Here is a 16,091-nt window from a genome sequence, read left to right as displayed (position 1 = left end):
CCACAAGAGCAAAAGAGCAAAGAAGTCTAAATACAGGCTTTGGTTGTGCTACATTTAAAGAGCAGGGAGGAAACATGGCACAACAGTGTGAGTGAATAAGAAAGTGATATTCGCCTTTTCCTATAACAGTGTTAGAGCTCACCACACTTTACACAATGACAAAACATTATTTCAAGACTACCCCTCATCTTCTACCCTCATAGAGGTGAACTAAACATGAAAGTTATAATGTGAGTCAAGAGAAAGGCTGGCTTAAATGTAGCAAGGTTTTGACAATGGCTAAATTATCTGCATAACACAGAGTAACTAACTACGTGCATCGACTACTCTTAAATATAGTAAGGGAAGGAATCACTTTATTGCATGGCAGTTACTTTGGCATTATATTGGATATAAAGCCCATCCGCTGTATATGGCGTTTGTTTACTTTCCGACCTCAGACATGATGGAGTTCATAAGGGTAATTTACAAATAAAATACCCCATTATAACAATGGACTTTATCTTTATGTATTTATTATATATTACCCCCTCAGGCTGATTTTGGAAAAGGACATTAACCCTTGTTTGGTGTTTTTCCCTTATTTATCTAAAACAAATGACATGATAAATTACTTGCGTTTATGTGTGTAAGATTTGTGTTTCTGCCCCTGCCATTGCTGCACAAGGTTGCAACATTGTAGATACATTTAACCACCTACACCTGTCTGCTCTCACATTCTTCTATTCTGCAAATTTGGGGTGGGACACAATAAATAAAGCTTCGCCAGTTTGTTTGTTTTATTGCACAGTCAAGACATAACAATAACGGCATCACGCTGTTCCAGGTGTGTCGTATGCATGTAAATTGAAGTTAAATAAAAATGTGAAATGTAAAATAAAATGTGAGTAGTTTCAAAACAATGTAGGCTAACAGTGGCAATATATATAGCAGCAGACACACCTTAGTGCAAGTAAGGTGTCAGTATAAAAAAACAGAGGCAATATATATATATAATAACAATAGAAAATCGTTACCACTCTTATTATTGTGGTCTTTAATTTTTTTATAGTCCTGCCTGAGTTTCTTTATTTTTACCCGGCATCCGTGTGCACTGTGCACGATTCCCAGCTCAAGTAGCTTTTGCGAACATCGCTCAAAACATTTGGAGTTGGGAACTGCTTTCTGTAGAAGCTGCTGCATCCCGTCCTCGGAATAAATTGCCAGAAGCGCCGACACTTCCTCATCATTCCACCGCTCTGGTGTTGTAGTAGGCCTACGTGTGGTCATAACTGCTTTAAAGTACAAAAAAACTAATCGCTCAGGTGTGGATGTGGTTTTGTAGCGAGGAAAAAAATGGCTGCCATCAAAAAAAAATCAGAGTCTAACGGGGCGTAGTTTGCAATTCGCCCAGCCAATAGAAATAGAATAGAAATTGGCACTCTTTTATCACCAGGTTCGGTACTCTCTAGCAGGGACTGAAAATGGCCAAAAGAGTTCCCGGCACTGAGTAGTCCCGGCGGTGTGAACGCGACATTATTGGTACTAACGGAACTAAAGAACCAAAGTACCAGGGAAAGTACCAGGGAAAGTCCTGCGGTGTGAATGCGGCTAATGACCACCTCGCTGCACATTATCCCTTACTTGTCTGGGAAAGCCACACCAAGGTATGGTGTAACATTACTCAGTCCAGTGGGCTCAAAAAGACCAACCACAGCTCAAAACTTGAACCATTGAACCACCTTAAGCTCAAAGTATAAAAGCATCAAACTGACACCACCTGTGGCTGTGATGGAATACAGATCTCAGCGTTGTTATCACAGGGCTTTTCATCAGAGGTGAGCCCTAAGCTGATCCACATACAGCATGTGGAGGAACAATCTGAGGCCATGCTGCAAAACACAACCGGCCTTGGATGAGATCATGCCTTCAGGGGGAATGTAATAAGACGTGCAGCTGTGGTCTCAGCTCCGTCTCTGAGCTAGACACAGAAAACAACGAGACGTGTTGATAAGTATGAAGGGTGTGAGTAGAACCGGGGACAATTACTGTAAGAAAAAATAACAGAGATGTTTTTGATAAGGTGAGCAGTTGACATCACAGAAATACTGTACTGCGTGTACAAATTCCTCAAAACAACACATTTAAAAGTTAACCCACAACTAAAGACATTCTCCATGCATGATTTCATGTGTTCCCAAAGGCTTTCACGTGAGGCCACTGTAATATTTCTCTGGTTTCTGGCCTGTTTCTATTTAGGAACAAGTTTGAATGTGTAAGTTGAGGGCTGCATTAGGAGCACTTGCAAACAGGGGAAGAGATTAAATACTGTGAAACTAACTTGTTACAAAACTGAATGTGAGAATTTGTAGAAAGCATGTTTAGTCGTTGACATTTGTGGAAATGAAATGTATGCATTAATACAATTAACTGTGAGGTTACACGAAGAAATGCGTAAGCATCTGATACTCTACTCAAATCTCTCATTTGAGAAGCAGAAACCGATGAATTCTTGGCATTTCTGCTTAAAAAATGCAGAAACGATTAATAATTTAAATAATGTTACTAATCATACAATTGATTCTGATTTATAAAGGATGAATTAGGATAACCCAAATGAAAACAATTATTTATGTTCATTTAACATTATTGTCAAGTGCTTAGACTTTTAAAGATGTGCAGATACCTTGCGAAAGTAGTTATCTTTTGTATATGTGTAATCTTGCTATTGATTTAATTTCCAAAAATGTAATATTTTTTCCACACATCGACAAACTTCAATTTGTCATGCTTTGGGACATGTTTACAAATAGTTATTAAAGAACCACAGGCTTCGAAATCTTTCCTAACTGTATCTGAGGCTATAGAAATAAAAAAGTAAAGTAAGGATAGAATCAGGACCTTTTTCTATTTTCTTCTCAAGCTCTGCCTGTAGCGGGAGGTGGTGGTCGCGAGGTTTGAGTGGTGATAGAAAGGGAGGGCTGTATGCGAAGGGCCATAAAGAGAGACTCTAAATCTTTTGGCAAGTGAGTAATAGCAATAGCCAGACCTCCATCTGTGATTGATCAGCATGTTGGCTCACACAGCCTGTGTTTGTGTGTTGGTATATGTATGGGTGTGGGTGGTTGGGAGAGAGAGAGAGAGGGGGAGACGAAGGAGATATTTTGCCCACAAGATTTAAGCTAGGCGTGTACTAGGAGTTAAAAAAAGACTGGAAATAAAGAGTGCTTATTATTGTGGCAGAAAGGACTAATATCAGAATTAACAACAAGGATATCAAGTGTTACGTTACCTTTGCGTGTTTATTATCAAAGTTTCTGAACTATTGATCTACTAGCTACAACAGGTCTAGATGTCTTTTTAAACACAAGCCACCCAGTTTCCTGTTCGGACCCTGACTCCTACTCACTTCCCTCCAAACTCTCTTTGATGTTCTGATGGAAGACTCTCTGAGCCCTTTGTGAATATTTAAACTGACAGAGAAATGCTGAAGTCACTAAAGTAAAGTTGATGTCTTCCTTAATCACGTTTTTGATTTTGAATGTGAGTAGAAAATGAAGATGTCGTATGAGCAGAATAATAATACCTTTCTGGGAGAGAGTTGGATGAGAGTATGAAAACCGGTTGTCTGTTTAAAGCAGTGGTTCTCAAACTTTTTCTGTCAGGAGAAAAAAAAAAGTCGGGCCCCCCCCAACACAAATAGTCAGGCTCAGTGGCGGCGCCAGAGATTTATTTTGGGGGTGCTGTGGGGTAGCTTGACGTTTCATAGAGGGTGCTCAAACATTTAGGGTTTCCCATTAATGTACCGGTCGCTACAGTTTAATTTTCTTCTGCAACACTTACACTCCTCACGCATATACACAATGTAGCCTACCCGCGACTGTTACAATGAAGCAGGGGTAGCCAACACGGTGCCCGCGGGCACTTAGTCGCCCGCAGGGGCAACGTGAGTCGCCCACGGGGCATGTTCTAAAAATAGCTCGCCAAGCAAATCCAAAATGTATAAAATACACAAAACAAAAAAGGAAATGTAATTAAAATAATCTACCCTATGCATAAACAAAACCTAAATCATAGCGAACTCTATCTACTTACTACAACTCATATCTATCTAACACCCCTCCTCCCCCACCCCCACAATGCATATCGACCAATCACGTTCTTGCTTGATTTGCGGGACCAGCGTTGCAGTCGGGAAGAAAAGCAATGTGGCACCTCCCCGCTGATTTTCTTTCTGGCAGAATCTACACAACACATCAGCCCCATTGAACACAGCCTAGTCATAGGCTATACCAGCACATGAGGGGCAGAGTTTTACTCTGTGTGTTGCAACTTGCATATTTATACCACTTGACGCACACACACGCATGGCGTAATCTCCACTGGGGACAGGGGGGACATGTCCCCCACACTTTTCGAAATCCCCACTTTACAAATATGTTTATTATTATTTTGTAACGCAAGCCGTCATCGCCACGGAGGATCACACAGCCTCTGTCAGCGAGCGAGACAGAGGGAGAGAGAGAGAGAGAGAGCTAGGGAGGGAGAGAAAGAGGGCTAGGGAGGGAGTTAGGGAGAGCACACCTTTATCTATTTAATATAGATAAAGTAAGAAATCATTCCAATGTGTACTAAAGGACAGTAAAAAAAACAGTTTAAAAGGGGAGTGATTAGTAAAATATGCATAGCGAAAAAGAAAGAATGCTAAGGTAACATAAGATAAGAATAAACAAGTTTAAATGATTTGTTATTGGTTGTGATCATATTCTAAACATGTTTGGATTATTGAAAAGTATACAGCTCCCTTTCATCTGAGTGTTGAGAGCTGTATCCATAAATTCATGTTGCTCTCAAAGTGCAGCAGATTGATGCATTTCACTTCAACATTTAAAAAAACATCTTCCCGGGGGTGCATGTCCCCCGGACCCCCCTAGAGGAGGTGAGGTCCACCCTCAAATAAAGCAGGTTAAAATAATTAAATTGAATACATGTTCTTTTAGTAAACACTGAAAACGGGTCCCACAGACCCAAACAGCACACAAAGGTAAAAGGGAAGCATATAATAATGTTAAAATGTGCTAAATATATACACTGCAAAAAACTAAAAAAGGAGTAAAAGTAGCCCCCGACTTGTTTTATTTTTTGAAAGTAGCCCTCACCCTAAAAAAGGTTGGTGACCCCTGAAGGCTCGATATCAGCTCACGGCATATAGGTGTAAGCAGGGGTAAAGTGCTATTTTTTTTTGGGGAGTGGACCTAACATAGGGGCAAGCTCCCCCGGGAACATTTATTTCAAAATATTGAAGTTAAAAGCATCAATCTGGTGCACTTTGAGAGCAAAATTAAGAGATCTATGGATACCTCTCTCAACACCCAGATGAAACAGACCTGGAAACAGATTTACTTTTTCTTTATGGATATTTTACAAATCACCCTTTTAAACTTTATTCTTTTTTTACTGTCATATAGTATCTTATACCTGTTTTTCATTTATTGTCTTATTTTTTTACAACTATAATGATCATATAAACGTGTGCCTCGGAAATAATTGTTTACATCAAAACGTTTGAGACCCACTGATATAACTTAGACTAAAGTTAACTATCTAAACACTCAGAGAGTCCTTTAGTTCACTGAGCCTCTCAGTCTGACAGGAGAGGACTCTCCTCCACTTTGTTGTTGAAAAAACTCCTTATATCTGTTAGCGTAGCTCGCTAGCACCAGAAGCTAACAACAACGATCTCCGGTACCGGTGCGCTCTCTCTCTCTCGCTCACGCGAGTTCGAATCAATACTTTTTCAAAAAAAACATTTAAATTTTTTTTTTAATGACCATTTTTCCTCCTGGTCCCCCCTGTCATGCCTCTGCGCCAGGGGCGGTTCTAGGGGGGGCCAGTGCCCCCCTAACAATGACATTTTTTTTTTTTAAATGTTAAATGTGTTAGTGCACTATAACTTAAGCTGAAGCTAACAGTAATAACTATAAGATCTATCTGAAATAAATAAGTGTACTGAAACAAATACCAATAACTGTATTGCAGGGGTGCCCAACCTTTTTTGAACCGAGAGCTACTTTTAAAGTTGCCAGTCTGCCGAGATCTACCAGTCCAAATAGAGAGGCGTTGCCATTACTGACAGCCTACTACCAGGTAAATACACACTTCTACTTGTATAAAACGGACCTTTGTACGATTAATACTTCATAAAATACTGCAGATCCTTTATCTTACCTCTTTCTAATCTACACACATACAAGTATTTAACTGAAGTTACACAACAGTGTTGTTGATACAGAGTTGGAGTTTATTCACACGTCACATACAGTGGGTAATGTTTTCAAGAAACATTGAACAGTGCTGCCACATATGACACAGGAAAAAAGAAAAGACTCTACACCCTTTCTTTGCCATTATATAAAAATAGTGTTGCGACACAAGTAAAAATTAGGCTTACTAATAAGACAACTCAGATCTGAAGCTACACAGGAATCTGCAGCCAAAGTGCAATAAAAAAGACAACATTAATAGAATCAAACCCTTTTTTTGTTGCATTTTAGTAGATTATAAAAATAAATGCCTCTTAAAATAGGATGCAAGCAACACTAGTTTCTTAACCTGAATTGATAATAGACCAGGGATGGGCAAATGGCGGCCCGCGGGCCGCATGCGGCCCCCACCTCCTCTTTTTGTGGCCCTCAGATTAATTTATAAACAACGTAATTTTTTTACTTGTAGTACTGATACCGTCCACTAGACTCCTAGTTACGTCGCGAGCTGCGTACATGATTTCAAATACCGCAAAATAATCTATGACGCATTTGTGTGTATTGTGTTTGTTTCCCGGGGAAACCCTCACAAGAAACACCAGCTGTTGTTATTCCTGTTGTGACGTTAAGTTGCCTCTTGTAATTATGCCTTTACAAGCTTAAAAGTTGTATTTATCATCTGAATTTGGCGAAACAAGTTTAATATTCTTAAAACCAAGACTTTGTTTATTTGAAATCAGATGAAAACAAACTGTCACGGACCCTGCCATGTTATCTATGATTACTATGCTTTTCATTCATAATTTCAGCAGGAGGGAGGGGGAGTGGCGCTGAGGAACAGCAGAGTGAGGGCTGACAGGTGTCTGTGTTGACATTCCCCTTATTGTGGAATAAGGGGAATGCAGAGACTGGCTACAAGTGTTTTAGGTTCAAGTTAGACAACTAATGTCTGGGTTAGTGTTCATGACTTCATCTTTATGTCATCTTAATGGTTAATCTCAATACACACACATTTTCCGTGCATTCCAATAGTTTAAAATAGTTTTATTCCACTGTTTAATAACCTGTTCAATACAAACATGCCACTTGTAAAAATGAAATAACATTTCTGTGAACTGATATTTGTTTAATGAGCGTATTAGAGGATGTTCCCATTTTTTGGGGATGTTCCCTTTGATTGTAAAATGTCAATGAAGATGTCAGACTAAGTATATTTGTTAATAATTACATACAACACATGGAATTTGTGTGTGTGTGTGTTCCAAGTGAATCTGCGGCCCCCTGGTGGCCAGTACATCAATTATGTGGCCCACCATCAAAGTTGCCCATCCCTTATACCATTTTGTACAATAATTATAATGAATAAGTTCAAACAAACTAAAACGTACAGCTGATTAATAACGGTATCTAACTTGAGTTTTTATTATATCAAAAACCTGTTGAAATGCTACTGTTATTTTTACTGTCCCCGAAAAGCGCGTCGGCAACCTCCAGGAATGCTTCTTTCACAACTTTGCCGTCTTTGAAAGACTTCATGTGTTTCGCAAGAACGTGACTGACATGATAAGATGCTATGGTAGCAGCCTTGCTCTTGTTGTTGGGCCGGGTGAAAATGGACTGCTGTGCATTTAGCTGTCCTTTCAGGCCCCTCCCCTTTTGGGAGCGTAGGGCAGAATTAGGAGGGAATTCCATCTCGTAGCGTTTGTGCACTGTTTTGAAATGCCGCTCCTAAATTACCCTTCTTCGATAAAGCTACGCTCGCATTACAGATGAGACAGATGGACTTTGAATTGGAATAGATACAAAAATAATCATCCTCCCACTCGGAGTGACAATTATATATGTTTTGCTTCTGCCATAATTGCGGTCTTGTGTGTGTGCGGACAGTCACTCCTGTTGACACGGACAACGTTAGCGAACTAGTGCACTGCCCACTGCCTGCCCACCAGCCGACACATGGCGTCACGCCGGCCAATCACAAAGCTTTGATGCGTTCAAGTGCATTATTCTGTCACAGGAAGATTATGTTATAGGACATTAACGATAAAACAGAATATTATTGTTCTATTTTTAGACACATCTCACGATCGACTGGGAATCTCCCCGCGATCGACCGGTCGATCGCGATCAAGGGTTGGGCACCCCTGCTGTATTGCATTGTTTTCTTATGCGCAATTACTTCATACTGTCTAGTTCTCTTTTTTGTCCTGCATTTATTGTGCCCCCCTCAGAAAATAACTGGCCCCCCAGTGGCCCCCCCAGTCAAATTGGTCTAGAACCGCCACTGCTCTGCGCCCCCCACTTTTACCTCATTCACACCAACGCAACTCCGGTTCAAGCTCCGTGCTAGAGCTTTTCAGGTTCAGAACCGGTTCTTCGGTTTAGCGGAGGCTCTTTTCACACCGCCCAGAGTCCGACTGGTGCTGCGTCATTGCGTCATCGTTTGCGTCATGACGTAACCGTTTGCGTGCCTGCTTCATAAAGCCAAGCCGCGCGGAAACCCCTCACAGCTGACACCGACAACAACAACAATGGCCGATTGTGCTCCAGCTTCCTCTGTACCTCTTCGGAAGACCAGATTCCCAGTAGGTAGCTGGTCTCTTCAGTGGACCACTGCTGCTTGTTAAATTTCTCCATCGTTGTGTACAAGCTGGATAAAACGCGGGCTTATTGTTGTTGTTCAGGAGTTGATCCCGCCCCTCCCCCTGCCCCTGCCTCGACGTAAGCGTGACGTATGTGGTGCTTTTGCTCTGGCCGGACAATTTTTTGGTGCTTGAAACGAACCGGATTCTGGAGCTAAGAGGCTGCTCCGCTGCGGTGTGAAGAGGAAAACCCGGTGCTTTTCAAGCTCCAGCTCCGAAACACTGTGTGTGTGTGTGTGTGTGTGTGTGTGTGTGTGTGTGTGTGTGTGTGTGTGTGTGTGTGTGTGTGTGTGTGTGTGTGTGTGTGTGTGTGTGTGTGTGTGTGTGTGTGTGTGTGTGTGTGTGTGTGTGCTCTACTAGGGATGTAAATTCTGAACGAAAGGACCTATCCCATCTTTAAACAAAGCTAGGATAACAACCTGCTAGCTGTAGCCTTATATTCAACATAGAGAAGTGGTTAATGACAAGCAGTTCTATATTATATCAGAAATAAAATGAATACAAACTGATGATGTGTCAGGGTGCGTGGAAAAGGTAGGACCCAAAAGCAGTATTAACAAAAAGTGAGCTTTAATTTACAAAAAAAAGCCGATGACAAAAGAAAACGAGACAAAGTTAGCATTACCAAAAAACAGGGGAGCACGAGTAAATAATCCAGGACCAAAACTTCAAGGACAAACATGGAGCGGGACATGAAGGGAAAGACAAACAATGAACCAACACTGAACACAGGAAGAGACAAGACTAAATACAGGGAGGGGTAATCACAAGACGAGAAACAGCCGGGCAGGGGAGGAGAAACACAAGGGCCACAGGTGAACACAATCAGACAACTAGACACACCAGGGAAACTAACGACAGGAGGAAAAACACAGGGAAAAGGACCAAACAATAAACCAGGAGGAAAACATGACAGGGAGAACAGCAAAACACCCAAACCTAGACATAAAAACGTGACATAACATGAATATCGTGACATGATGGACAGATAAAGGCCACACATTGCTTTATAAGCCTGTAAAGTCAGGCCAGCTTGTCTAAATCAGTTTTTTCAATCCTCTCAGTTTTTACCCAGTCCACGTTGCTCATTAAATAAATCCATTAATTCACTTCATACCATCAGAGTTATTCTTTGATAGAAGAAGAGTTCATGGAGGAGATGTCGGTCCTTTTTTTGCATTTATTAAAGCTTAACTACAGACCCCAATGCCTTCCCACACTCCCTTTTCTCTCCTTCTTCTCTCCTTAGGCTCCCTCAAACTAAACCTGAGTCAGACAGTAGTAATAAATCACTTGTGGAGCCAGGGTCCAATCAACGCCTTAGCCCAATGGCGTGAGAAAGCATGTGGGCCTCCAGCAGCCTTGATAACACCTTGTCTGGGTATCAAACCCACTCCTTGCCACACAATGTGAGATGGCGGCACCTCGGCTCTGACTGACTCAGCTGGGAATGGCATGATCTCACCAGCTGTTTCAGTGTACTCAGAGGGCATCAATCTAGACTTCGAGGTCACTCTGACACCGACCACATGGCTTTGACCTTCAGAGAGTGGTACCTGTTAGACACAAGGTTCTTTACAAGTCGGTGACTCCATCAATCCACTGTACGATACGTTTTATCAAGACAGGTGTCAGATAGAGAAAATGGATGACATTTGGGCCCGCGCTATGACAGTAGGTGACTGTTTGTGCAGAACAAAAGAAGGCACACAGGACTTGTTGTTCCCATGACAGCATGAGAAGACAGATGAGGAAGCTGACACATTTCTGCTTCAGACACACTCTGTGCCCCTGCTAGGTTTTAATGAAGTCACTGGGTTTTTGTGGGGATTAACGGAGAGGTCAGTTGGAAATCACTTACTCTTGGCCACTGAACTGGTGCAATGAGTGGACATCTTTGAGGTTTAACTTGTGCACACAGTAAAGAGCGACATAAACAATGATGGGAAAGGTCGGCCTCATACTGTGAGAGCCGCCCTCCCTGCCTCCAAGCTAGGGAGGTGCTAAGTATCCACCAGCTGCCAAATACATTAAAACTCCAAAAATAGTCTTTAAAAAAAAAAAAAAATCCAACAACAGGTCTTTGCAATCCTTTTTCTGGAAGCAATCACAGCTAAGAGTGCTCTGTGCCAAATTACGATGCAGGTCCTTAATAAAAATCCCCGTCCAGGCTATGCAGCCTAAATTAAGCTGAAATATGCTGGCATGGTGCGTTAGTAATAAGTATAACAGCTTTTTTGTAATGGGGTAAAGGGGAAAGAATGTGAGAAGCCTGGTTTAAACTTACATCAGGTAAAGGCAATCCAACTAAAATAGAAACACCTTGACTCAACAGACAGGAGAGCTGGTGAGCATCTCCAACACTCCAATAACAAAGGATAGTATAAGCCCTCTCCCATGGTGTCTGTTTAAACCAGTGGTTCTCAAACTTTTTCTGTCAGGCCCCCCCTTTGGAGAAAAAAAAAAGTCGGGCCCCCCCAACACAAATAGTCAGGCTCAGTGGCGGCACCAGAGATTTCTTTTGGGGGTGCTGTGGGGTAGCTTGACGTTTCATAGAGGGTGCTCAAACATTTAGGGTTTCCCATTAATGTACCGGTCGCTACAGTGGAATTTTCTACTGCAACACTCTCCACACATATACACAGTGTACCCGTGACTGTTACAATGAAGGCTCGATAATCAGCTCACGGCATATAGGTGTAAGCAGGGGTAAAGTGCTATTTTTATAGGTGGTGTGTGGACCTCACATAGGGGGGTCCGGGGGCAAGCTCCCCCGGGAAGTTAAAAGCATCAATCTGGTATCTTTGAGAGCAAAATGAAGAGATCTATGGATACATCTCTCAACACCCAGATGAAACAGAACTGTAAACAGATTTACTATTTCTTTATGGATATTTTGCAAATCCCTCCCCTTTTAAACTTTATTCATTTTTTAATGTCATATAGTATTTCATACTTGTTTTTAATTTATTCTCTTATTTTTTTATAACTATAATGATCATATAAACGTGTGCCTCGGAAATAATTGTTTACATTAATGGTGACCAAAACGTTTGAGACCCACTGAGATAACACTGAGAGTCCTTTAGCTCACTGAGTCTCTCAGTCTGACAGGAGAGGACTCTCCTCCACTTTGTTGTTGAAAAAACTCCTTATATCCGTTAGCGTAGCTCGCTAGCACCAGAAGCTAACAACAACGATCTCCGGTACCGGTGCGCTATCTCTCTCTCGCTCGCGCACGCACACAAAATGGCTCGTTCCACACACACACAGAGCCGAGCTTTAATGAAACACAGAGACCCAGACGTAATAGTACTGTACTGTATCATATTATTTTCGAATCAATAATTTGTATAAATAAATAAATATATATATATTTTTTATAAATAAATAAATATATATTTTTTAAATATATTTTTTATTTTTTAGACATTTTTTCTCCTGGTCTCTCGCGTCCCCCCTGTCATGCCTCTGAGCCCCCCTGGGGGGGCGCGCCTACCACTTTGAGAACCACTGGTTTAAACAAACATAGTAATCATTGTTGCAGGAACCAAGCCAGACCATTGCAGCATAAACATTTATTTCACAAGGGGAAATGAAGGCAAACAAAGCGATATTACCATGGTTTAATGAAGCTGCATGGCTTTCATTTCTGCTCTTATAAGAACAAAATGTGTTGGTATTTAACTTAAAGAGAAAGTGAATTATTCTTGTAGGGTTGTAAACAGAACCACATTGTAAGGGGTTCAGTCAACTGCCTCATTAAAGCTATTGTATGATGGTCTAATAAGATATTAACACAATTAGTATAGATTAAAGAATAGCTTCACAATCTTGTTAATGTGCAACAATTAAAATAATTAAAACATGGTCTTGAAGAACACTGCCACATTTGTGATTTTTGCAAGCTAATGCGGTGCGATGCACATTTGAAAGTTAATTTTCATCATGAGCTTCAACTGCAATTCCCATGGAAAACTGGCACAGTTCCTGCCATAAAGCAGCAAAGAAAGAAATATGTTGTTCATAAAGGAAAATTATTGTTCCTTTCAAAGAGCCCTTAGCCTGCAGTTTAAATGTCCATAATCAGTTTACTTTCTGAAAGCCACATGAGTAAGACAAAGAAGAGTTTGCTCTTTGTGCTGATAGTTGCCAAACTGCAGAAACCTCAGTGACTGATAGACACTCATCTTCCTACATAACAGAACAACAAAAATAGAGCTGATAGATTTCTTATAGGGGAGATATGGCTACACAGACAGGCCAAGTTCCTCCTTCCTCTGATAAGGTGGGCGTCCCACACCCAATAACTGCGCCCGCTGACTGGAAAAACATTCAATTTTCCCAGTTTGACTGACTAACACAGAAAGGAAATGGCCGATAAAGACATGAGTCAAATTAGCAAAGGAACTGGGACGTTGAATCTTACCAGGATGTGTGTGAGGACAATCTTGATGAGCGGTGCTCCAGAGAGGTTGACTGATAGGGCGGGTGAAGGCTCCACTTTCAGAGAAATCAGATAGCTGGCTACCTGGATTTTATGATCCTTGAAATCAGATGCTTCGTTAATCCTAAAAGAGAAGAGGGTCAACGAATGTAAGAAAAAAAGGCAGAATGAAAAGAAGAAATAGAGGCAAAAATATGAGTCACTGATACAAATACAGAAGACAGAAAATATAAAGTCTGCTATCTCGGAAAACATTAATTATTACTTTGACGTTGTATGGACAAAATGTCCTCACTTCTTAATTATATCCTATTCAATATTAGTGTCAATTGTCATATCTAGCATTATGAATCATCAAGCTAAAACATGTTTTGGGGCCACAGTGAGCTTTGACCACTTTATTCAGGTCACCATTGAGTCTAACTGGATGTTTGTGCCAAATATGATTTAAAAAACAACCCTTTCCTCTGGTATTCACATCAACATATTAGTGTTACACAAGGGCCCATAGTAGTAGCATTTAAGTGGGACTTTGATCATCTGTATATTTTATTAATCACACTGACAAGCAGCAGCGCCGCCTTAATAGTTTTTCAAAGCAATCTGATATGTGACATTGGGATCACACAAGCATCACCTCTCTAACATAAAACAGAGGGGGACATTCACACCCACAGAGAAGCGGGCCACATTTAGAAATGAACATTCACATTTTTCACATTTTGTACTTTAGCTTCTATGAAGTATACATTGGAGAAAACAGATTGCTTAATCATTGTTATGTCACGTTTGGTCAAAACAATAAACGTTGCAGACGGAGGGGAACAAGCTGGTCCCGTGATGAGACAATAACTGAGGGGGGGGCTGTGTAGAGCTAATAGCAGGGTGTATCAGTCAGTCGAGGTTGAGTGTTAAGATTAGAGATATGCAGGGGGATAGATAAGGCTCTGGCCCCGGGCATCAGTGGTTCTGTGGTGCAGGAAGCAGGGGCGTTTTAGGACTTGATTCCCCACACAGGAAGTACAAAGAGTAAGACGTTTTTTGTTGTTGTTGAATGGCTTGAAAGATGTTGTTTAGAATACATACCAAGATAAAACACTGGCTTAAACCAAAAGTAGGAGTTGTTTAACAAAAAGGTTCAAAAAAGGTTTTTCTGACTTTGCACATTGGGTGTTTTTCGTCCTCTTACCTTGTCTTGACAGGGCTGATCTCTTTGTAATAGTTGTGCATGTTGTGGTAGAAGAGCCCAACAATGGTGGTTTGAGCTGAGGAAATGAAGACACAACATACAGAAGTTGAACGGCCTGTCCAGTGGGCTGGGAATGTGATGCAGGGCTGCTAAAATGCTCACAAAGGAGGGAAGTTTAATTAACGCCGCCTTGTCGCCACACGCTAGCACCGGCAGGCTAATAGGACAGCCGTAAACTCACACAAGGGTGAAAGGGAAGGGCTGCAAACCAAGTGGATGTTGGGAAATCAGATGAAACCTCTACATGACTTCACCAGGAGAACAGGAGGTCCGGCTCCCCCCCCCCTAATCTGAGCTATCGTGCAACTTGGTCCCATTTCAATACTGTAAGATAAACAATGAAATTGGAGGAAATCCTTAATGTTTCTGTTCCTCCTTTCAAATGCCCTCTACCCGGGCCCCGCTTACTGTGACAACAAGAGTTTGCTGAAGTCAAACACGTGCAGTGTACATGCTGCGGGAGAGTTTTAACCTTCCAAAAGATTATTACGACAGAATGCCCCCCAGAAAGTCCCACAAGAGATCTCAAGGTGGCCTCTTCAACTCTCTTGGGGAAAAGAGTATAAAATATAAAAAAGTATCCAAATACACCAATGTGTAGCATGCTCTGGACCTATTAGGATATAAAATATCCTTTTAGAGCATTTCATACAGCAAGGTATTCAGAACTATGACTTTATTTGGACTTGGCTCTAAAATGTGTCAAGCAATAATATATATTCCATTATCATTGTATTGAATTACAAAAATAGTTTTATTCCAGTGATTGTATGGTAATTGGCCACGAAGTGCATGTAGTGGCCAGGTGGATCCAAGGGAATCCAACCTGAACACAAAGTCAAATAGTTTTGTGCTCCGTAATTACTGCTCTCCCTCACTCCGCTTTGTGAGTCCATTCTTTTTAATGACGGAGAAAAGTGGAGAAAAAGTGCTCTCTTTCTCTCTCTTTTTTTCAGTTCAGATTAAAAGGGTAACTGCCAACATTAAAGTCATAGCTGGATTCCTACAGTGCACCATAAAGGCACACAAAGCTCTCATGGCACTCCTGTCCCACACTATATGCTGTGTTAGCAGTCTTAAATCTTGGTATAATAAATTACTGGAAAATAACAAGAGCCGCCCAGCTGGACAATTTTCTCTTGGCAGAATCAGACCAAGACTAATGTGCAGTATTCACACCCAACCTAGATAAGCTTCTACTTTTTATACAGAGATTCCTCGAAGCCCAGGACTGCATCACTCAAGACATGCCACTGAACATCTTTTTGTAATATTTGCACTTACACTGCATGGTGAAAGCCTCCCCAGGCACGGAGATGTAACTCTTGCCCAGTTTGGGGAAGCGGTAATGTTGCAGGTTGTAGTTCTGTGGGAATTTCATCAGAGAGTAATCTGTGGGGGTCAGAGGTTAGAACAATTAAAGCTGTTGAGAAAAACAGACCGTGAGGCAAGCGACAACACACATGTGGTTTATCAGGGGTGGATAAAAGATGCACACCCTTGAGAAAATA

The 16,091-nt window shown here is 41.3% G+C and overlaps 1 protein-coding gene across 4 annotated transcripts in view; it reads right to left on the bottom strand.

The window, feature by feature from the left end:
* The window catches only part of adgrd1 (adhesion G protein-coupled receptor D1), a 42,765-nt gene that overhangs the window by 16,864 nt on the left and 9,810 nt on the right, over nt 1-16,091 (bottom strand). For all 4 annotated transcript variants that reach the window (XM_034212745.1, XM_034212747.1, XM_034212748.1 and 1 more), the window contains 3 exons: nt 15,865-15,972; nt 14,521-14,596; nt 13,314-13,455 (listed from right to left, as the gene is read on the bottom strand). In XM_034212745.1, the coding sequence (XP_034068636.1) occupies nt 13,314-13,455; nt 14,521-14,596; nt 15,865-15,972 (326 nt within the window). The remainder of the gene's footprint in view (nt 1-13,313; nt 13,456-14,520; nt 14,597-15,864; nt 15,973-16,091) is intronic.

Source organism: Gymnodraco acuticeps, unplaced genomic scaffold (genome assembly GCF_902827175.1).
Source record: "Gymnodraco acuticeps unplaced genomic scaffold, fGymAcu1.1, whole genome shotgun sequence".
NCBI classification, from domain to species: Eukaryota; Metazoa; Chordata; class Actinopteri; order Perciformes; family Bathydraconidae; genus Gymnodraco; species Gymnodraco acuticeps.
Note: the sequence above shows the minus strand (reverse complement) of the source record. Positions and strands in the feature narration are given on the sequence as shown.